At 45.1% G+C, this 21,659-nt stretch overlaps 2 protein-coding genes across 3 annotated transcripts in view; one reads left to right on the top strand and one right to left on the bottom strand.

Annotated features, from left to right (window-relative positions):
* Positions 1-5,376, top strand: part of CNOT10 (CCR4-NOT transcription complex subunit 10) — a 33,439-nt gene extending 28,063 nt beyond the window's left edge. For both annotated transcript variants that reach the window (XM_061996733.1, XM_061996732.1), the window contains 5 exons: positions 1,472-1,602; positions 2,380-2,415; positions 2,517-2,644; positions 3,715-3,790; positions 5,095-5,376. In XM_061996733.1, coding sequence (XP_061852717.1) covers positions 1,472-1,602; positions 2,380-2,415; positions 2,517-2,644; positions 3,715-3,790; positions 5,095-5,249 — 526 coding nt within the window. In that variant the 3' untranslated portion in view covers positions 5,250-5,376. The remainder of the gene's footprint in view (positions 1-1,471; positions 1,603-2,379; positions 2,416-2,516; positions 2,645-3,714; positions 3,791-5,094) is intronic.
* Positions 5,377-15,358: 9,982 nt separating this feature from the next.
* Positions 15,359-21,659, bottom strand: part of TRIM71 (tripartite motif containing 71) — a 53,598-nt gene continuing 47,297 nt past the window's right edge. The window contains exons 3-4 of the mRNA XM_061997308.1: positions 19,345-19,479; positions 15,359-16,810 (exon numbers count right to left, since the gene is read on the bottom strand). Of these exons, the coding sequence (XP_061853292.1) occupies positions 15,359-16,810; positions 19,345-19,479 (1,587 nt within the window). The remainder of the gene's footprint in view (positions 16,811-19,344; positions 19,480-21,659) is intronic.

The raw sequence follows: 21,659 nt of genomic DNA, 5'->3' as shown, positions 1-21,659 counted from the left end.
TTCATAATCTCTGTCTGCTTTTGTTGCAATTTGTTCATCTCCAGCATGGACCCATGCAGTGGCAGGACTGTCAAGTCTCTCCTGCTTCACCATGGGGCTGCATATGCTCGTGTTGGCACGGCAGAAGGAATGAAGGACTGTCCCTTCCCCTGTCACTGTTGCCTGTAGAGGTTCCATTCTCCGGTTTCTCTTATTTAGTTCTCATCTGGTACTATTTGTAAGGACATTCAAAGCTCGTTCTGTTTCTGTCCATCAGTTCTCATACATCTCTGCAAATTCAAAAGGGGCAGCTTTAACCCTTGTCCTTCTGACCTGGTTTGTGCATTGAATTCCTACATCACACACAGGATAAAATACAGCAGAGGTTTTTACAGCAGTAACAGTTTTGAAAACTGGTGCTGTACTTGCAGAAAGCAAACTAACTTGTGCTTATTTTTATATGCTGGCAGCATGGTCTAAAATGGTCCATGCCAATTAAATTCTTTGGTTCCTATGCTTCAGACTACTGCAGAAGCTCATCTGTTTGCACAGTCATTGCATAAGCAAGATTTGAGTGGAGTTTGTGAGGTAACACACAGTTTTTGTGAAGGCAGGGCTATGGTTATGTAAGGCAAGAAATACTAAATGGCAGTTTCTTGCAAAGACAAGAAGCCATCTATCTGAGCCCCAGGAAACCAGACTTCTGGGCAGATTGCTCCTGTTTTCTTAAGTGAAATAAATGGTGTGTAGAAAGTTACATTTGCTTTATCAGATCTAAATTGCAGAGGTTATGGATGATTGACTGATACTTCATCTGATGTCTTCTAATTCATTACAACCAACTGTACTGTCAGTTTAAAGAATACTGTATACAGCTGCACAGAACAAGCATGAACTTCTTTGCTCAACTTTCATTTCAGATGAAATATGCGCAAACTAACTAGGCTCTTGAGCAACAGGATTCCTCCTGTTCCAAAGTTGAAAGAGAAAGCTGCTGATTAGCTGAGCTCAACTACAAGCATCAGGCTTGCTTAATTCTTTTGGTGTTTGTGCCCCATGGACAGGCCTGTATAGCTGCTGTCCTGAGAAATGCAGCTATCCTGCAGGATTAGTTTGATTTGTATTGAATGTAAAGTCACTTAACACCTCAAATTATGGATGTATCCATATCCTGAGGTGTTTTGTAAAGATTCCATTTTGAATTCTCTGACAAAGCACACTGAGGTGCTGTCCCTCTGGAATGGCAGTTCCCCTGCGTGAATGAATTGTCACTACTCAGGTGCAGGTTTTTTTCACACCATTAGTGCATAGAAGCACTAAACAGCAGAACTGGGTATTAGGACAATACTTTATAAGGAAGCTACCTTCCCTGCAAGTGTTTCAAGCTGTGGCTTTCATGTGCTCCTGTTAAAAACTGCCTTCAGTTTGACTTGTGTGACAGATTATGGGGGTTGATACACTGACCTTTGTACCAAACCCTTTGCTGTTGTAGGTTTCTTGGGCATTTGTATGCAGCAGAAGCTCTCATCTCTCTAGACAGAATATCTGATGCCATCACTCACTTGAACCCTGAGAACGTCACTGATGTTTCCCTCGGGATCTCTTCAAATGAGCAGGATCAAGGTTAATGAAGCCACACTTCATTAGAACTGCTTGTGCTTGCAGCTGCCTTCCTGCTCTAGCTTTGTCTAACAAATAGAGTGATGATTAAGAGATCTTGTTTTAAGACTGTAGGTGGTTTGGGGGTGTTTTGTGTTTTTGTTGTTGTTTTTGTTGCCCTAGCTTTAGTTCCAGTTTAGTGTTTGGTTTGTCTTTTGCACGTTTGTTGTTCTTTTGAAAAGACTGATTCTGTAACATGAATAGCTCTGTAGCATTCTGGTTTGTTCGAAAGTAACTTTTGAAGGCTGCTTTTGTGAAGTGTACAATTATGGTTGAGTCTGGGCTTCCTAACTTCTCTTTCTGCTTTTTAGTCTCTTAAACCAGGCTTTGGAGCACCAGTGGAGCCTACTTAGTGCATTTAGTGAGAGATAGGACTGGGGAGAATTTACTTAATCTGTATCTTCATCTCTCAGTGCTTCCAGTTGGGAGTGTGTATTCTTTAACAGAAAGGTCCTTCAGAGGCTCAACTGTACAGTTAAGTCTACAGCAGCTCTGATTTCAGTGACACAGCTGCAGTTTAAACTTCGCTGCACTTATCTGCAAATACACAAGCAAAATGGTAAAGGTGGGAGGTTGTAAGTGACCTAAGCTCTTGAGCAAACTGATAATGTTATCCCTCTTGAATGTCAGACTAGGAAGAAAGAAGCAAAGCTGCATTTTTGTGTTAATTTTTAATAAGCTTTCAAAAGCTCACGGAACATGACGGTCTGTTTGTTTTGTTTGTTTTTTCTTCCTTTGCAGGGTCTGACAAAGGAGAAAATGAGGCAATGGAATCTTGTAAGTACCAGCCACTGTATTCAGCAGAGTACAGGAACTAACTTGGCCAGTTTGGAATAGGAAGGTAAGAACAACCGAGACTGATTTGTGTTTGGTTGCAGCTGGGAAGCAGACCCCGCAGTGCTACCCCAGCTCGGTGACGTCTGCGCGGACCATGATGCTGTTTAACCTGGGAAGCGCCTACTGCCTGAGGAGCGAGTACGACAAAGCACGCAAGTGTCTTCACCAGGTGTGGAAAACCAGTCTCAGGACAGCTTGAGGGACTTCCTAAACATGCTTTCTTCAAAGTGCTGCTCGGATCACGCCCGAGCCCAGCTTTATTTGCAGACTTTGCTGAGATGGTGGTTCTCTTCTGTCTTTATGAAACAATCCCTATTAGCAATGGAAAATGAAGGACTCCCAATTTCTTCTGTGTGTGAATAGTTCAATACCACTGAGGGAAGCATTTGTTTTTCTACACTGTATCAAAACAGTGGAATGTGACTAGGAAGCCTTTTCACTTTTTCCAAGCTGGCTTGGTTTGGGTTTGTTTTTTTTCAGTCATCCAATAGGAATTGTTATATTTCAGAGGAGAAAGTTCTAGAGGGCCTTGAGTTTACTTCTTTCTAATCAGTTAGTAACTCGGTGTCTAAGCTATTAGCTTTAGGGCTCTGAAAACAAACTGCACTTCTGCAAGTAAGTATGTTCCTTGCCTACTTCTTGGCCCAAGAATGCCCAAGTACTGCTTTTGAAACTCCGCCTGCCTAAGGCAATTGTCTTGTCTTGTTCTTCCTCCCGAGGATTTGGCAGGTGTCTGTGCTTGGGCTCTGTAGCAAAGTGTAAAGCCCAAAGGAGTGTAAGGCCATCTGTGGATGTGAAGCATAGCAAGTCTGTGCATCTGCAACAAATTAATTGACTTCATAGCTGAAAAATATTTGTATACGCAAAGCTAATGAACAATCTTCTCTACCTTTGTATTGTGAACTTTGGGGCGGTGGAGGTTCCCTTCTTCACCTGTCATCTCACCAGGAAACCACAGAAGATTGGCCCAAGAATTACAGATTCCCATTAACATTAGCATACAGCAGATGGTCCTGTTAATTAGTGTGAAACAGTCTTGCAATGCAGATAATCTCTCAGTCTCTTCTTGCACACGTGAGCCTGATGGGGTGGATTCAGTTGAAAAAAAATCTTAGTTTATGAATTGCTATTTGGTTTGGTTCACTAAGACAGTGGTAACAGCCTTGTAAAAGGGCATGTTCTTGGAGCTGGATGTTTTCCTAAGCACTTTTTTCTTCCACCCTCTTCTTTTTCAATCAGGCTGCTTCGTTGATCCACCCCAAAGAAATCCCTCCAGAGGCTATTTTGCTGGCTGTGTATCTTGAGCTACAGAACGGTACGTTTTGAGATGTTCTGTTGACCTGGGTTTGGGATGCAAGGGGTGGAGGGTGGGCTTCCTTATTCCCAGCCTTTATGGAATTGTGCCAGTATTCTGAGGGATGCCCCTTAGGTCCTGTCTCCATTTTACACTGCTGGGGATCTATGATTCCACACCTTCATTTCCATAGTTTATTGCCACCCTGTTCTTACCCATGCCTGCCTTCCTAAGCATTCATCCTGAGCTGGAATCTTCCACCTTATGCAGAAATCAGCAGTCTTGGATAGGTTCACTAAGACCCTTAATGAGATTTACGCCATAAAGAAGCCATGTCAAGACCTCTGTAGCAAGTACTGCCACAAAGCTGGTAATGTTCATAACTCTTTCTTCCCTAGTCCTCCTTTTTGAAGGTTCCCAGTGTTTGCATGCATGCAAAACCTCTCCACAGTGGGACACTGGAAAGATTGCAGTTGAATTCTGTAGGGAGCAGACTGGTGCAGCTGCACCATTGAAGCTGTCATGGCTGCAGACCTGTGTCCCTCAGGGGTTAACAGCCTTGTGTTGGGAAATGTTGTGTGGGCTCTCTCCCTGGCCTTCCTCTCACAGTGTAGGCAGGCAGAGGACTCCAGCGTTGCTATTCAGAAAGCTTTCCTCATAAGGATATTTCAAAGTTGGAATTCTGGAAAGCTTTCTTTCTGCAACAAAGTAGTACAAAGCAGAAGAGGGTAGAAAGTGGGATATTCATCTTTCACTGCCTTCGATGTGTATAACCAAAAGGAGCCAAAGACTTCTTTTTTCCCTCTAAATGACAACAAAATTGTGCAACTCTTCTGAAACAAAGACTGTAATGAAAGGGAAGTATTTTATTTAATAAGAGGGAGAACTTTTCAGAACTCAGCATGTTTTCACCTGCAACTTGATAAGTTTGATTTTTAACAAAGAAGATTTTGCCATGCATATTGGTGTTTATTTGCTGGGCCATGCAGACAATTGAAAAGCTGATGTCTTATTTTAAATATGTGTTTTACATACACCCTTATCCATGATGTCACATGGTGAGGGCAGGGTGCAAGTCTAGTCTCCCTATGCTGACAGGAGAAGGGGAGCCCTTCAGGTGCTCTGGCAGCTGCAGGCTCTGAGGTTAAAGCTTGATGTCTTCAGCTGAGAATGGGTGGAATCAAGCAGCGCCATTGTCACAGATGTCTAATGCTTTTCATGTTCATATCAGCGCTTCACTGAAGAGGAAGAGCTGCTGTGTGTCCCAGGGACAGCACTTCAGCAGCAGGCAAAGGCACTGTATTTAATGGAAGGCTGTCTTGCAGGTAACACGCAGCTGGCACTGCAGATCATCAAGAGAAACCAACTCCTCCCTTCAGTGAAAACGCTCTCGGAGCTGCGGAAGAAGCCCGTGTTCCAGCCCGTGCACTCGCTGCAGCCCATCCAGGTGCCAACTTTCACCACTGTTCAAAGGAAGTGAGGGCTGTGCCTGCTGCTGCCCTGCCCTGCAGCCAGCAGCCTTTTGTAAATGTTTTTTTAACCTAGGACACCTGCATACCCCAACTGCTGCAGTCATGTACATTTTTAATAAAACAAGTAAACCAAAAGGCACGTGTGGAGGGGTTTGTTAAGGCTGCTTCTGAAAGGAAGAGAGGGCAGTAGCTTATGGGGAAAGGCTGTGGGATCTGGGGCAGTTCAGCCTGGAGAAGACTGAGGGAGGACCTCATTAACACAAGTATTTAAAAGGTGGATGGCAAGAGGATGGGGCAGCACTTTTTTTCTGTAGTGTCCAGTGACTGGACAAGGGGAAATGGACAAAAGCTGGAACACAGAAAGTTCCACTTAAGGAAAAACTATTTCACTGTTCAGGTGAGGGAGCCCTGGCACAGGCTGCCCAGGGAAGGGGTGGAGGCTCCTTCTCTGGAAGTTTCCAAACCTATCTGGACACGTTCCTGTGTGACCTGATCTAGGTTGACCTGCTTCTGCAGAGGAGTTGAACCAGATGATCTCTAAAGGTCACTTCCAACTCTACCATTCTATGAATCTGTGGCAGCTGTTTGGGGGGGGATGGCAGTTTACTTACTGAAAAGAAATGGTTAATTGTGTAATTCTGCTCTTTTTTTTTAATAGCATATCTGAGTGTAAAGAGGAGCAGCAGTTATGTGAGCTGAAGTCCTGCTGGAACAGCAGCTCAGCTGGTGTGTTGGGTGCTGCCTTTTGACACGCATGTGCTATGGGTTTGTGTTCCCCAAAGATGAGGCTTTTGCCCAACTTTACTATGTTGATATAGCTACAGGCAGTGTGCTGTAGAGTCAGAGAGGTGAGTCTTCTGCAGTTGGAGCTGCCTCTTCAGGTGTGGGGACAGGTGAGGATGGGCAACATGCATCTAAGTGGCCACAGGTGCAAGGAAAGGAGCTTTCCTTCTGCAGGTTCTAGCCCTCATACAGCTTCCTGTGTTTCCCTTAAACTTTAAGTGCAAATGCTACAGCTCTAGTGTTAACAGTGCAGTGCCTCAATGCCTTTCAAATAATCTTCCTCTCCTCGTGACTGGCAGCTGTGCTGCTGATCCCAAAGGGCTGGCAGGTCCCAGGAGGCAAGAGGTTGTGGGACATGGACACAGCAAGGCACTAACAGGTCTCAACCTTGCACTGCAGGTGCAACTGCGACTCCTGTGTCCTTTGTTTGTATATGGTGAGTGCAAGCCATCCTGGCAAAAGCCCCTCCAGGCCCTGTCACTGCAGCACAAGCCAGGGTGAGGGAAGAGCATCAGCAGAGACTGGGGTGGGACCACACTCACTTCAGGTGGATGGGAGGTGTTGGTGTTCAGGGTTTTGGATGGTTCTTTTTTCTTCTCCCAGGTTTTCCTTTGTCCCAAAGGAAGGTGTAATGGTGCAGGTAGAGTGGAAGAGTGGCTGGCTGTAAGAAAAAGGTTTGGTGGGGTAGTTTTGTTGGGTTTGTTGTTTTTTTTTGTTTTGTTTTTAATGCAGTTTCCACTGCCTTCGAGCAATGCCTCTTCCTTTCAAAAAAACCCAAACCAACCAAGAAGCCTGCCTTTTGTTCTACAGAAGAGGCTGCAAAATAGCAGCATACGCAAGGAACCTCTAGTTACATACTATGCACACAGCGGGGATGAGAGTTCCTGCCTTGGGACTTAATGCAGGCATAATGTAACCAGAGACCAGCGATGAGTGCAGCATCTCTCCTTTTCTTTTCCGTGGCTGTTTTGTATCACTTCAGCTATTCTGAGCCTTTGCTCATGTCATCTCAGGGCAGGTATTACCTCCGCTTCCTGTGCTGCTGCCATTGCACTTTGCCACCACCCAGCACCACGAAAGTGCCCCCTACTCCCTGTGAGCACTGGGGACGCAGGTCCTGCAAGTTCTGCTCTGGGTGACCTGAACAGGACTGTGGTGCAGGAGAGGAGCCAGCAGGACAGGCCTGGTCTTCTGCCACCCCTGACAGAAAAGAATAAACTTATTAAATACTGTGCAAAGTATCAAAGGAGTAGAAGTGTGTCTCCCCCTCCCTGCCTCCATCAAGCAGGAAGCGAGCCCTCAGGAAGGAGTACACCAGAAAGCTCAAGCTCTGCTGCAGTCCTTCTGGTAAGTCCTTAGGTAAGTGTGTATCTCCTCAGAGGAACGACCACCTAGCTGACTTTTCCAGTAACTTCTCAGCGGCTGGAGGAGGTGGCACTGCCCTCGGGCCAGGGCAAGCACTTTACAAGTGTTAGGAATAATTTAAAAATCAAGAAGGCTGTGAGGAGCTCAGCTTTCTGAAAAAAGGGAGAGAATGGGCTGCTACATCCCCCACGTCAGAGTAGATTGACTGATTAAATACAAAAAGGTTAAGGGAGATGCTCGCTGTGTGGTCCCGGGCCCTGAATGGAGAGAAGATTCTGCTCTGCCCTTCCCCACCCCCCCAGGAATTCGGGTCATTCACATGCAAAGACGCTGGTGCCCGGCGGCCCGGAGGCACCTCCCCCCCGCCCCTCCCCACGCTCCCGAGGCGGGCTGGAGGCACCAGTTGTTCCCCAGATCCCAAATCTTATCACTGCATTTGCATGTGAGTAGGAGCCTTCAGTCCCTCTCCCCCTTCTTCTGCCCTACGGCTGCTCAGCCTCCAGCAGCAGCGGGATTCCTTTCTCCAGCCAGGAGAACTGCTGCTTGGAGACGGCAGACAGCGCACAGGTAAGTTAAAGGCAGTTGAACTTTCTGAAGGAAAGGCCCTCTCTGTCCCTCTCTGCTCCTGCCCTCCAGGACCTCACCCTTGCAGTCATGCACTGGCTCACATCCTCACAAAGGGGTTGCACTCCCTTTCCCCCCATAACTCCTGTTGCTATCTCAGCCTCCTTGTCCACATTCTGATGGGGGCTCAAACCCTAAATGTCTGGCAAGAACGTGGGCAACTGTGAGCTTGGGCACCATGGGGCAGCAGTGCAGCACAGGTTGAGCAGTAGCCAGAGCTGTGCCATGGTACACGCTCAGCTTCCAGGCTCTGGTTGTCCTCAAGTAAAGAGCACAGAGAAGCCAAGGGAGTCAAGTGCCACGCAGAGCTGCCAAGTTGGTAAGCCTGGAACGCACCGGAGCAGCCTCCCTCTTTTCCCCTTGAAGCAATCTGCATTGCTGCTGTGGTGCCACAGCAAGAGCTGCTCCAGCAGAAGTAAACCATGGTCTGGTCAAGGTTTATGCTGACAGACAGAGCAGAGCACGGTTCTGAGCACTCCTAAGGCTGTACCTGGCCCTGCCCAGAGCCATCTTGGCTTTGGTGCAGAGCCTAGACTCCACTTCCCCTGCTGGGAATTTCAGCAGTGGCCTTAATTCTCAAGCTTTACATGAATAACATCTTCCTGTGTTCCCCATTTCATTTCAAACCTTTTCTGAAGTATTAAGGAAGAACAGAAGCCCTCTCCTATTCACTGGCAAAACTGCATGGGGTAGAGGTGGTGAGTCCCAGACGAAAGGCATTTCCTCCACTCCTGAGAGGCAGGCTGCTTTTCTGATAGAGCAGACTGATAGAGTTTGACACCACATCACACACACACCCCACATCTCCCCTCTTTTTTTTTACAAACCCCAAGCACTTCTTTGCATAGCACACTGATGTTGCTTCTCTCCTCCCCCAGCAGGTGCCTCTGGTTAAAGTTTTCAGTAGTCATCACCTGAGAGGAGCCAGGTTTGTATTTAGGCAAGTGCTGCTGCTTTTCTGCATCCTGACAGAAGAGAAGGCTTTGGCTGGATAACACAAACACACATTCACACAGGTTTGCCATGAAAAAAACTCACATTTATTTGATTAAACAAAAATAAAATAAACTGCATAGGAACATTTTAAAGTCCAGAGAGACACTGACTTTGTTTTAAGGCTGGCAGTAGCTGATACATCGTCTCCTTGCTACATCCTTCAGCCTTCCCTATGGACCACAAAGATACATTCAGAAGCCTCCATTAACACAAGGGTTCTAACATTTTGCTCACTTATTCTATGTAAAGGTTTGCACATAACCTGTCATGCTTTCTTCTCCATGGTACTCAATATCTGACAGCTAAAAATTATGTCACTTTTTGTCCAAGTGGAAATGTGATGCCCTTTCTGGAACATGGAAGTTCTTGTCACAGCCTGTCTCATCATCAATTAGATATAAAAGCTCTGAGCAGCTCATTAAAAGCACAGCACTGTCTGTCCTGCTGAGACATTTATTTGTATTATTATTAGGAGAGCAGCATGATTAATCACTAAAGTGGGGAAAAAAACCCCAACTGCAAGAGAAGAGGAGATTACAAAACCAAATCGACTCAAGATGCCCCACGTCCAAGGACTGTGAGAATCAGTGTGGATCTCATTGCCAATCCACACCGAGGCATCGCTGCTTACACACCAGGAGTGATGTGTTCTGAGATGGGGCCACACAGCTGCAATCAATTAGATGAGTGGAGAAAAATGCACATTTGTGACACTGGTTGCCTGTGGGTGACCTTTTTGTCCAAGGGTTCTGGTTTCTCTTCAGTTGAAATTGCAGGCCTGTGTTCAACACCCTCACTACTGTAAGGGTTGTGCAGGGCCCGAGCAGCGCATGACAGGTAATGCACAGTACAAACAAGAGTCACGTACAGTAAGAAACCCCCACCAACTCCGGTGACTAAACACACCTTACAAACTAGTTAAAAAAACTTTAGTCATTTTAGAAAAGAAACTAAAAACAAAATGCAGAAACAGACATCTCTCCCTCTGAAGGAAAAACTACTAACATTGTCTCAAAAGTACTCTACAAACCTATAAAAGGACTTCTTTTTAAACTAGTCTGGTAGTTCCAAAGGAAGTTACTTTACTACATCACTACACAGACACTTAACATTCAGTCAGTAAGGCTCTACGAAAAGAGCTTAAACAATTATCTACCTGAGTTTGTAAGTTGATACAATCATTATAGGTCTAAGACCATGTAGGTACACAAAGCATTTTTAGAACCATTATTGGTTAAACAATGATGGAAAAGATGCCAGTCTGGCTCGTTAACCCGTAAGATCACTTAGAGACATCAATGTACATTTTTCCACCATAACATTTACCAAACCCAACACAGCCTATTGTTACTAGGGGTCTCCTGTACCCACTTCTGTCACCCCCTAACTCAAGCAGGGGAGGAAGAAAAAGATTTCAACATAGTAATATGACAATGTGCTTCTGCAATTTTACTCCACAGGTAAAGCAAGGGGCATGTTGCGTGTCACCATTAAAGTTGCATAAAACCCCAAAGTACTGGTTTTTAACTGCCCCTCCTGACAATATCTGAACCTCGACTGCCCTCCAGGAATAGGAACTTGGTGGTTTGTCATGGTGGAAAAAATCCCATTGAGTCAAGAAAGCTACCAATACAATCACCAAGTCAAAAAAAAAAAAAAAAAGATCAGGATCTTATTCCCTTCAAGCATTTGGTAAAGCATCGTGTTTACAGCAATCCTTAACATCAGGCTTTCCAAACGGGACACATTTGTAGGCATGCAGAAACGTTTTTCTCTTGTAGAGAGGAGACCTAAAGGTCTTACAGACTTCTGAACACTGCAAATGAAGCATGTCATGTCAGCTAGTAGTGTCATAATACTGAAAGAAGTTTACATTTCTGTACTTCATAGTGAAGACAGGAAAAACTCAAAAGTGTTCCAAGGATCTCGGTCCAGTTTGCCTGAACACACCGACATTTGGTTTTATTTACAGATTCTCTATCACGGGCAGCTTAATATTTCCATGGGCAGGCAGCAAAAACAAATGCAAACAAAAGCAAGAAGTCACCACATGTATCTCCATTTCAATTAAAACGCTTGTCCAACAGGCAGGATGAATCCTTTCCCCAGGCAGATTCTCAACCTTTTCTCAAACCTGTCTGATGCTAAATTGAGGTAGATGATTTCCTTCTGCAAAGTGAGGTAGAACTTCAAGAAAAAAAGATAGTGGCATCTCTAGTTGTGCATTTTGTACCACAGCAAACTGGGTTTCAAACTCCCAAGGACTCAAAGACCAAAGGTACAATATTTGTCTAACGCAAGTACCAGTGTTCATTTTTTATACAGCTCCAAACTGTTTGTCTAAATATCTCTATCTTTAAATACCCCATTACCTTTTGGCACCATTTGGCTTACACTCCTTTAAAAAAAAAAAAGGCAAAAACAAACAACACTTTGGCACAGTATTTTCCTTTTTAAAACCAGAACTGAACAAAGAGACCTTACGATCAAAGCTATGGCAAGATAAACCTATAAACCTGCTCTCTTCAGAAACTTATTTTGGGCCCATTTCCCTCCGATTCCAAGGGAATGCCACATCCAAATGCCCTGGTTCTTCCTTCTCCCTACTTGGTTGCATCTGGCCTCAATATGCATTAGTTTTCAGGTGTTGCCATCCTTCCCTTGCTTCTTCCTTCACAAAATTTAAGGTTTATGGGCTTCCTTACATAAGCCATATTTAAAAGATCCTAAATAAAAAGGAGTGAATTATCTGAAGGACTTGCATTATCAAGTACTAAGTCTGCTTCAGTTTGCTACTGAAGTTTCTGCTAAACTAGTTCCAAGGAAAGACAGGATTGGTTCCTTGGCTGACCCCAAACCAGCCACACTGACTGTCGATAACATTTTGTCAAGCAGAAAGTTTCCTGAGTGCCACTGGTTTAACCTAGCACAGTAAAATCCCTCTGGGACTTCTGGCAGACAAGTTGCTCACAGCTGTTGTTCCCCAAGGTTAGAGCTACAAGAAAGAGGCCCACACTCAACCTCCCCCTTCTTGGGGCCATTCCCACTACTTTAGGAAGGTTGCTCTCAATGCTTCTGCAGTTTGCACTTCAGTTTCCAAGCCCTGCTTTTTCTCTTTGCACGCATCTGTGTTAGGATGCTGGGCCACTAATCTGAAAACACACATGGGAAAAAAAGCCAGAGCAAGCTTTGGAACTCATTTAGGTATTATTTTTTAAAAGCCCCTCTGGGAGTGTCTGATGTTGGCACAACATATCATCATTACTTGTTTTCATTGCATATAAACCACTCCATTTTATAAGCTACACTATCACTTCTCAAATGAGACCAGATGTGCTTAGCACCATCTGTGACACAGGTAAGGAATTATTCTGGGTAGCTAAAAAGTAGTGTTTTTAAAACAAAAAAAGCTCCCCAACACATGAGAGGTCAAACACTTGAGGTTTGGTCTGTAAGCAAATCCCACTGGATTAAGTAGAGAGCAACTCAGAATGGGGTAGTCATCATTCCTCTTCCTGACAGAGCTGGACTGGGGGTTTGTGCAATGGCTCCATCCAAAACAGCAATAGGCAACTACAGCATCTGTCACCTTCTATGAGGTGCAGGCTGGAGAGGGGCTAAAAGGCTTCTGCAGTTCAATACAACCCTGAATGCATATTTAACTTTTTTTTTTTAATGCTTGAAAACCAACTCCCTTCTAGTCCCAGAGAAGCGGGGAACTCAGCAAGCATTAAAGCACAAGAGCATTTCTAACATGCTCCAACCACTGTCAGCCACTCTGGTCAAGGTATTACGAGACCTAGCATTTTTTATTAAGACATGATAGGATAAATGCAAGGACACTGCAAACAAAACATTAAAGCTTTTAAAACCAGTTTTCTTTGGTATCTAGATCTTGCAAGCTATCAGTTTGCACAGCCCAAGTTGCAAACAATTCCTGGACTGAATAATACAAGACAAGCATGGACATCTGTCACAGCTGTAGGCCAGCCCCAAGAAGGGAGGCAAGTACACAAGCAGAACTTGAAACTGTTGAAGGTAAACTTGCTTTGTCTCACATCCATGTTTCAAGTGGCCACAGAAATTTAATGACAGACATCTGTATAAAAGATTATCCTTTAAAGATTATTTTTTAAACCACGCTATCCTAAGATTAAGCCCAACTGAAACACACTGCTTTGAAGAGTTTGCTTCCTTGAGGCTTTGGCTGAAAGGCAGCACAGTTATTTCACACTATTTAATTTAGGTGTTTTTCCTCACCCTTCTTTCAAAAGAGGTTTTGCCATCTGATGATTCTGTCCATCTCTTTCTGGTCCTTAAGTTAAACCTCCTCTAAAGTGGCAGCTATCTCTCTGCACACATCAGGATTTCTACAAAACCCAGAAAGTTAACACTCCTTGGAGGGAAAAAGCAGCAAGAAGGAAAGTGCACCTTGTGATTTCTCACAAACTTGTAAAGAGCCTTTCAGTCTCAGGTCACTTCCATGCATGGTGGCCAGCAGAGAGATGAACCTTTTCCTTGGAGGATTGTTACGGCTCTTCAGACCTTTTGACAGTGACCACATTTGTTTCAGAGATCTTCTATCACAAACAATAAGGCAAATCCCATGGCATTTCTGAGCCTAAAAGTACTGACACATTGGGTTTTTTCTACTGCAGAGAGACAGAAGAGCCCTCTGGTCCTTACTTTCATTATCTTGTTGGTCACCAAAGGCCTTATCCAAGGGGTGAAGCAACAGCTCTGTAGCAACCATATCTACATTAGCAGCTAACCCATGATGCGAGAAATTGAAAGGTAACACCCAAATACTTCCAGCGACTCAAAGCCACATTTTCTTAATGAGACTTCTATTCTCCAAAAAAAAAAAAAACCCCAAACATTTATGCTTCTCAGAAAAGCTGGTTTTACATCCCTGAAAGGTCTAACTTCCCCTTGCCTCCAAGCTTTTAAGGATCATATATATTTATTTTTTACAGAGAATTCTTTGGTACTGTCCTGGAAAATGAAAAAAAGCAGCAAAATTTCATCTTGATGAAGTCTGCCTTACTCTGGTACTGGTAACTTTTCACTTGGGATCTGTAGCGAGAGATACACACAACCACAGGCCCACTCGGCTCAAAAAACTACAGTAGACCTTCCTGAATTTCAGCCCAGCTCTTTGGGGAAACCAGAAGATTAAACAAAACAAAAGCATTCTTGTCACTGATAGTTATTGCAATCCTCTTTCAACACCCAAAAAAACCTGATGACTTCTCCAAAACACACCCTGAATCTCCAAAGCTGTGCTTATTTCTTACTTTTGGAAAAAGGTACCACTTCTGCTCCAAAACAAAAATATTCCATCCCTTAAAGTCTCACTATGGGGAGTGGGGGAAAAAAAAAGAGATAGTCATTTCACAAGAAAGTAAATCAAAAGGGTTCAATTCTCCCCATTACAATGCTCTTTGTAACCTCTTCTTGTTAATCAGATAGAGGGCACTGATAGAACAAACAGTAACTTCTTAAAAACTAATTAAGCTTTTGGGTGAAAAGGGTAAAAAAGCAATATTCAACGATAGGATACATTAAAGGAAGCCTTGCTTTTTATCTAAACTTTACAACAACCACACCTAGCCACTACAATGAACAATTTGGTTTAAACTTTAAGATTATTTTTGTGCATTTTCATCAGCTTCACTTTGTGCTGTTGGATTACTGTGTTTCAGAAAAAAAACACACAGAAATGCCAAAAAGATGCAAACTTGCTCTTCCCGGCGAGTGAATCCCACTCACTTCCACGAGACGTTCAAAGTCACCTGGGAACAAGACGCTGTGCTCACCAGTAAATCAAACACATGAGGTATAAAAAAGGAGAACAGGAAAAAGTTCTCTGCTGCAGCAGCAATTCAAAACAACAAAAAGTCCCCCCTCCCCTGTCCCCACCCACAGAACTGCAGTACGGTCAGGAGGACAAATTCTCTACAAACACCTACTACCATTTTCTCCATTAAAAAAGTTACATAGAGCCTTTTTTGTTTTTTGGCTTAAGTCTACAGAACTCGCCACACAAACCACCTAATGTGCACAGCAACACTTGTTTGTGCATGAAACCCCATCGAGGGGGGCAGAGGTAAAATGTTCTGAACTGTGAGTGTGTGGGGATGGGGAGGGGGTGAGAAACCGGGGAGGAAAAGGGAAGACGATGAGGTAGATAGAATCTAACTTTACAGGCTCACTCCCTGCAGAAAAGATAAGTACATTCATCTGTAAAAAAATTAAAGATGAGGTAGGTTTGAATTAACGTTGTATTTTTTTCTTTTTCTCTTAGAAGAATTTCCCTGAGACAGTCTCTTCCTAATTCAAACACGGATTAGAAGACGAGAATTCGATTGTTTCCAAAGTCGACGACGACAATCATGCCATCAGGGGTGACGGCGATACCTGAAGGACGGTCCATCTGACCGAAGCCGCTTCCCTGAGTGCCAAACTTGCACAAAAAGCTGCCGTTTGACTCGAATATCTGCACCCGGTGGTTCCTGGAATCGGCCACGATGATGCGTCCCTCCTGATCCACCGCCACCCCCTGCGGGCGCAGGAACTGCCCGTTCCCCGTGCCCTCCGAGCCCAGAAAGCGCGCCGACTGGCAATCCGGGTGGATGACCAGGAGACGGTGGTTGTTGAAGTCCGTCACGACCAAGTGGCCCTCGTGATTGAAAGTCACACCCCTGGGGGAATCAAAGTGCTTCCAGAGTGCCCCTTCAAAGCCGTATTTGTTGAGAAACACGCCGTCGGGCCCAAACAACTGAACGCGATGGTTCCGGGTGTCAGAGACCAGGATCTTGCCCTCCGTGTTGACGGCCACATCCCATGGGTAATTGAATTGCCCATTCTTTGTTCCTTTCTCGCCAAACTTCAGAATGAACTGCCCCTCGAACGTGAAGATCTGGATGCGATGATTGTCCTTGTCAGCCACGACGATCCTGCGCGAGATGTCGCAGGCCACGCCGGCTGGGCGATCGAACTGGCCCGGCCGGGAGCCCAGCGTGCCAAACTTGTGATGGAAGGTCCCGCACGGCTTGAACACCTGGATGCGGTTGTTACTGCGATCGGCGACGATGATGTAGCCCTCTTTGTCCACGCTGACGCCCCAGGGGCGGCAGAGCTTGCCGTCGCTGTCTCCCTCGCTGCCAAAGGACAACCCTGGCAGCCCGATGCCAATGTAGCTGCGCCCGGATTTCACCACAACCTTGAAGGGGCTGTTCTCGATGTGTTGGTTGCACATCATCACAGACACCAGGTGCTCTCCCTCTAGCTGGGGACGGTAGCTGACCAGGTAGGTCCCATTCTGCTGATCGCTGACATCTGCCCCAAAAAGGTTTCCATCCGGGCCCATCACCACAGCAGAGATCATGTCCCCTCCCGAGAGGCGAGGCTCGCCATCGTGGTCGTAGCCTATCACTGTGAAAGAGGCCACTTTGCCCTGCAGCGCACGCTTGAGGCCTTCCCCAGTGGCTTTGGTCAGAGGAGCAAAAGCCCCGCTGCTGACAAAGCCCATTGATTTAATGGCCATATACAACGCCTGGTCAGGGGGAGTGAACATGATCCTGTCGTCTTCCTGCGGCTGGAGGAGGCCCCTCACATTCTTCAGCTCCTGCACCTGAGCCAGCATGCGGTCCCGAGCCAGGAGAATATCCATGGTACGACCCTCCTCCAGGACCTGCTGAACAGCACTGATGGTGTTGTCCAGCTTATTCAGGTTCTGACGTAACTTTTCGACTTGCAAGTACAGCGACTTAGCCTTGACTTGACGAATTTTTTCCACCTTGAGGGGGGAGATAGGGAAAAGCACTCTTACATCAGGAAAGACATCCCGTAACACAGAAACGTTTCCTAACATCATTCTTCTACCTAAAAAACAGGCATTCAGCTCTGGCGGCATGTAGACACGGAACTGCACAACAAGTCTCTAAAAGCCGTGATGGAGAGAAGTGAGGAAAAGTAATTTATTCAAATCCAGGCTTACTCTTCTCTCCCATCCTCCAGCCAAAAGACCACTCTGCTGCATCAGAGTGCAACTCTCTTCCATGGAATTCTCTGCCACTCTCTTACAGAGAGACAGAGTCACTTGCTTACCAATAACAATTTGCTTCCTCAAATGCTATTGTTTCCTAGTTGCAAGGTACCTGACAGATCATCTGACACTAGGTCTTGTTTAGACTCCAGGGAGGACAGAGGTTACTGCGGGCTCTCAAGAGAGAGCAGAAGCTGAGGCTTTTCTAATCAGAATTGAGATCAATTTCTGAAGGCAGGATGTTATCACACAAAGCTGAGGCTAGGAGTCAGCATCAGCTAGTGCACGTGGGCTCGTGTCATCCCCCAGCCTGCCAGAACTGTTTTCATTTGACTGGATAATATCAGACATCTATCTCCAGGGACTCTTACGGCCCAATTATTTTAATATTTTCTTGCAAATACTAGCAGTTGTGGCAAACCAGTGCTTTACAACAGGATGCTTTATAATGTCACTTCAGGTGACACGGAAGGTTGCTGCCAGTCCCTGCTTGGGGAAGTGGGCTCCAGCAAAAATGGTCTGTTTGCAACTATTTTAATATAAGGCTGTGTTTATCTCTATTCATGAAAAAATCACTTTTGACCATCTGGCAAAGACATCCATCTGGTAAAACTAATGAAACATGTAATTGCTTTATTGTTTCAAAAATCCATTTCCTTATGTCCGAATACCTGCTCGGCTGCACAACAATGCCAGCAATGTGTCCCAGTGAGGGACAGCTCACTGTCTGAAGACTCCTTGGCTATACATTGACTCGATAACAGATCTACAAACTACTTCATTTAAAGTTAAGGCATGCGGGTTTTACCAGACTTAAAAGAGTCAGATATGCTTCAATATATTTCCAAAAGAGATTACTAATCTTAAGTCTTATCTTAATCCTTGGCCTCAGCCTTGGTAGACAAAATTATTCACTAAGCACACTGCATATGAGGGCTTAATACACTGAGCTTTTTTTTTGCCAGAATGATTTACCACCAAGTTGCCTTCTTAAAAAGAGATTTTATAACCTGAAGATAACTTGTTCTCAGCATAGATATTCCAGCAAAGTGCATATGTGCAGCCTCTTGGGACAAAGATGGTTTAGGGACAGCTCTTATCTCTGCTGTTCTAAGAATACCCTAAAAGAGAAGGCTGCCAAGCTTCTTGGGGAAGGCAGACAGTGGAAAGTAAACTTGTCTCACTCAATCCAAATAGCTCAGTAAAAGCAGCACTAGAAGTACAGTAGCTACTCTCTTTTAGGGGATTTATCTCACTGTAGCTAGAGTTGTTCCACACAACAAACTTACCAGAGTGGTCATTTTGCTGGCAACAGATATTAACCCAGAAAATTACTGACCCAATCAGTGTTGATGGAGAAGAGACAAGGAGAAGTACTTTATCAGGATAGTCCTGCTTCAGCAGCCTGTGCCTCAGCAGGCACAGGTACATACCATCCTGCCTGTCTCTGCTAGAACAAGCATTTGTTTCCTGACACTTTATATGAACATTCTCCACGTATTCCTAAACTTTTCCCATCTTGACTGCACATTTTTGCTCCTCTAGACCAGTACTAGTGATCACGTGGTCATAGGATAAGTCAGTTTAACTTGTTGATCTGAAAGACCTAACCTGAGAGCAGAGAGTGGATTTCTGTTCAGTTCTACAAGTGGCAACCCCAAAGGGCCAATCCAAACCCATCTATGCTAAACTAATCCGTGAAGAATCATGACCACCAGGTCACCTTTCCAGAACAAGAAACTTTGCTGTTCCTGCCTTTCCTCTTCTCAAAACACCACACATCCACAGTGGCTGAAGTGAGTGCAGGAGTTGAGGTGTTTTTTTCAAACGAGTAGAAATGAAGAACGCTCTCCACCAAGAGTATCTGCACAGTCCCAGAGACGGACACCACCTTGATTGAAAGCTAGTCTGGTAGAAACTTGTCAGGACTAAGAGGGGCTTTGCTTTTCATTAGGCGAGAAGCCCCACGTCCTGCACTCCTAACTCGCCGCACGCGTTAAGGAGGTTTGCAATGAATCAATGAGCGAATGGGTGTGTTACAGGGGCCGGAGCTCTGCCCGCGCTGCGGCGAGTGCGCGTCGGCGGCCAGCAGGGGGCGCGCCCGCGCCGCGCCAAGGCACCGCTGGCGGCCCGAAGGCAGCGGCCAGACCCCGCGCACAGCCCCGGACAGCGGCAGCGCCCCGCTGGCCACACAACAGCGCCTACGCCACAGACAGGGGGTTTAAACCCGCCTGTTTCCGGATTGGGGAAGCCCTCAGCAGCTGCTTAGACCGCCGGAGTCTTACCTTCCACAGCAGCTCACACTCCCGCTCTTCCAAGGCCTTCTTATGTCTGGTAGTCACGGCTTTGACTTCAGACTGTACCACCTTTGCCTTCATCTCAACCTGCTCTGCCACAGCCTGGGCCTGTTCAATACTCAGCTGGGAAGGAAACAAAGAGACACCACACTTAAGGCTCAGCCAAACTCATCAGAAAGGGACTCATCAGCAGTCCTCCCCCATTAGAGGACTGCTGCTTATGTTTCATTAAGCTTTCAGGGCAAGGCATAAAGTGATAGCATTTAGGTTTTTTACTAGGCCTTCACTTGTCCCACACATGGGTGGAACTGGCCTGAGAACTGACATACTTTTTTTCCAATAAATCTATTACATGGAGTTTACACCTTCATTGTATCATCTAAATAGTGGATGTCAGGAGGTTGGGTCATCTCTTTTTTCTACTGTATCTAGCAGCAGGACAAGGGGTAATGGGATGAAGCTGGAACAAGAAAAGTTCCATTTAAACATAAGGAAAAAAACTATTTTACTGTGAGAGTGATGGAGCCCTGGCACAGGCTGCCCGGGGTGGGGTGTGGAGTCTCCTTCCTTCAAGACCCACCTGGACACGTTCCTATGCAACCTGATCTAGGTGGACCTATTTCTGCAGGGGGAGTTGGACTAGATGATCTCTTCCAACCCCTACCATCTCTATGTACCAGCACCACGGGACTAAATTCCTTATGCAATTCCAGCAAAGCAGCTAGAATGAATTAAAACAAGAGTTCATACCCCTACTTTCCTACACAGAGGACCTGGTTTGTCTTGTCCCTCAAAATGGTTCATACTCTTGTGCAATGGTTCTGCTTTTAGTGAGGAATGACACTGTAGGGAATAGACTGTTTTATCCATGCAGCTAAGCTGCACACAAGTACCCCTCACAGAACATGAAGTTAAGAAATTTTAGAAGAAAAAACAATATCAGCTGGTTGTGATTAGAAAGCATTCATATAGTTATTCACACCTTAGATCAAGATCAAGTTCCTTTTAATACTAGTATTTTTTTAAAAAACCATTCTGCAGCAGCATCCTGCAAACACGCTGAAAGAATTTTGAAGGAATATCTCTCTTCTCCCCCCAAAGGAAAACATTATTTCCTTAGTAAGTCCTTCCCAAACTGCCCCCAGGTTCACAAAATATTACAGAAAAGTGCATAAAACCAAAGAGCTGGTAAATCTCAAGGGATCAGTTCCCAAAGAAAAAGGTTCAATAGCATCAGTTAACCGAATCTCTTCATCTTTGACACAGTGAACCAGCATATTAACATGCAGATGAGGTTGAGAACCTCCAAGAGGTTAAAAAGATACAGTTCATTAGTTAAAAAACTCTAGGTTGTGGAGTCTCCATGTTTGGAGATACTCAAAAGCTGTCTGGATGTGGACCTAGGTCAACCGGCTCTGGGTGGCCCTGCTTGTGCTGGGGTATTAGACAAGATCTCCAGAGCTTTCTCTCTCAATCTCAACCATTCTGTGGTCATGTGACTTTTAAATCTTTTTATAAGTTTGGCACACTACAGTATTCTATTTCTAGAACTTTAATATTAAAGTAAGCAACATCTATAAGATATCTAAACACCTACCAATAGGGAAAACCATTTCACTGGTCAGGTGAGGGAGCCCTGGCACAGGCTGCCCAGGGAGGGTGTGGAGTCTCCTCCTCTGATTTTTCAAGAGCTGCCTGGACACATTCCTGCATGACCCAATCTAGGTGGACCTGCTTTAGCAGGAGGTTGGACTAGATGATCTCCAAAAGGTCCCTTCCAATCACTACCATTCTGTGAAAACACTCTCCTGCTCTCAAAAAGAAACAGCTATCTCCTTGAGAAGTGTTAGGAAACTATGCTATCCACTCATATTCCAATTCTAGCAGGCATGTTTGTGAAAGCAGGAAAATCTTGGTTTACTCATTTGAGCTTTTTGTGCAACAGTACCCATTAGGACCATGATCTGTATGTGTGCTTTCCTCATACCTTTATAGCTAAGAGCAATCTCAACTTCCCTCACAATTCTTGATTAAATCAGGAGTTCACCTTTTGAGAACTCCATCACAGCAGGAGAGGTATTAATTCCCCGTGGATGCTGTGATCTTAATCTGTAGGAACCACTTGTGGTAGGGCAAGTAATTACATACAATAGCTCATGGTTGTCTACCAACAGATTGTGTCATCATCTGGATTTACTTTTACTTGTCTGAGTCTGAATCGCTCAGATCAGTGAAGAATGCTCAAAACACTAAAGCTCTAATATCATCCAGGAAGTTGTTAAAAGTAAGATTCACGTGATCCT

Source organism: Colius striatus, chromosome 5 (genome assembly GCF_028858725.1).
Source record: "Colius striatus isolate bColStr4 chromosome 5, bColStr4.1.hap1, whole genome shotgun sequence".
NCBI lineage: Eukaryota > Metazoa > Chordata > Aves > Coliiformes > Coliidae > Colius > Colius striatus.
Note: the sequence above shows the minus strand (reverse complement) of the source record. Positions and strands in the feature narration are given on the sequence as shown.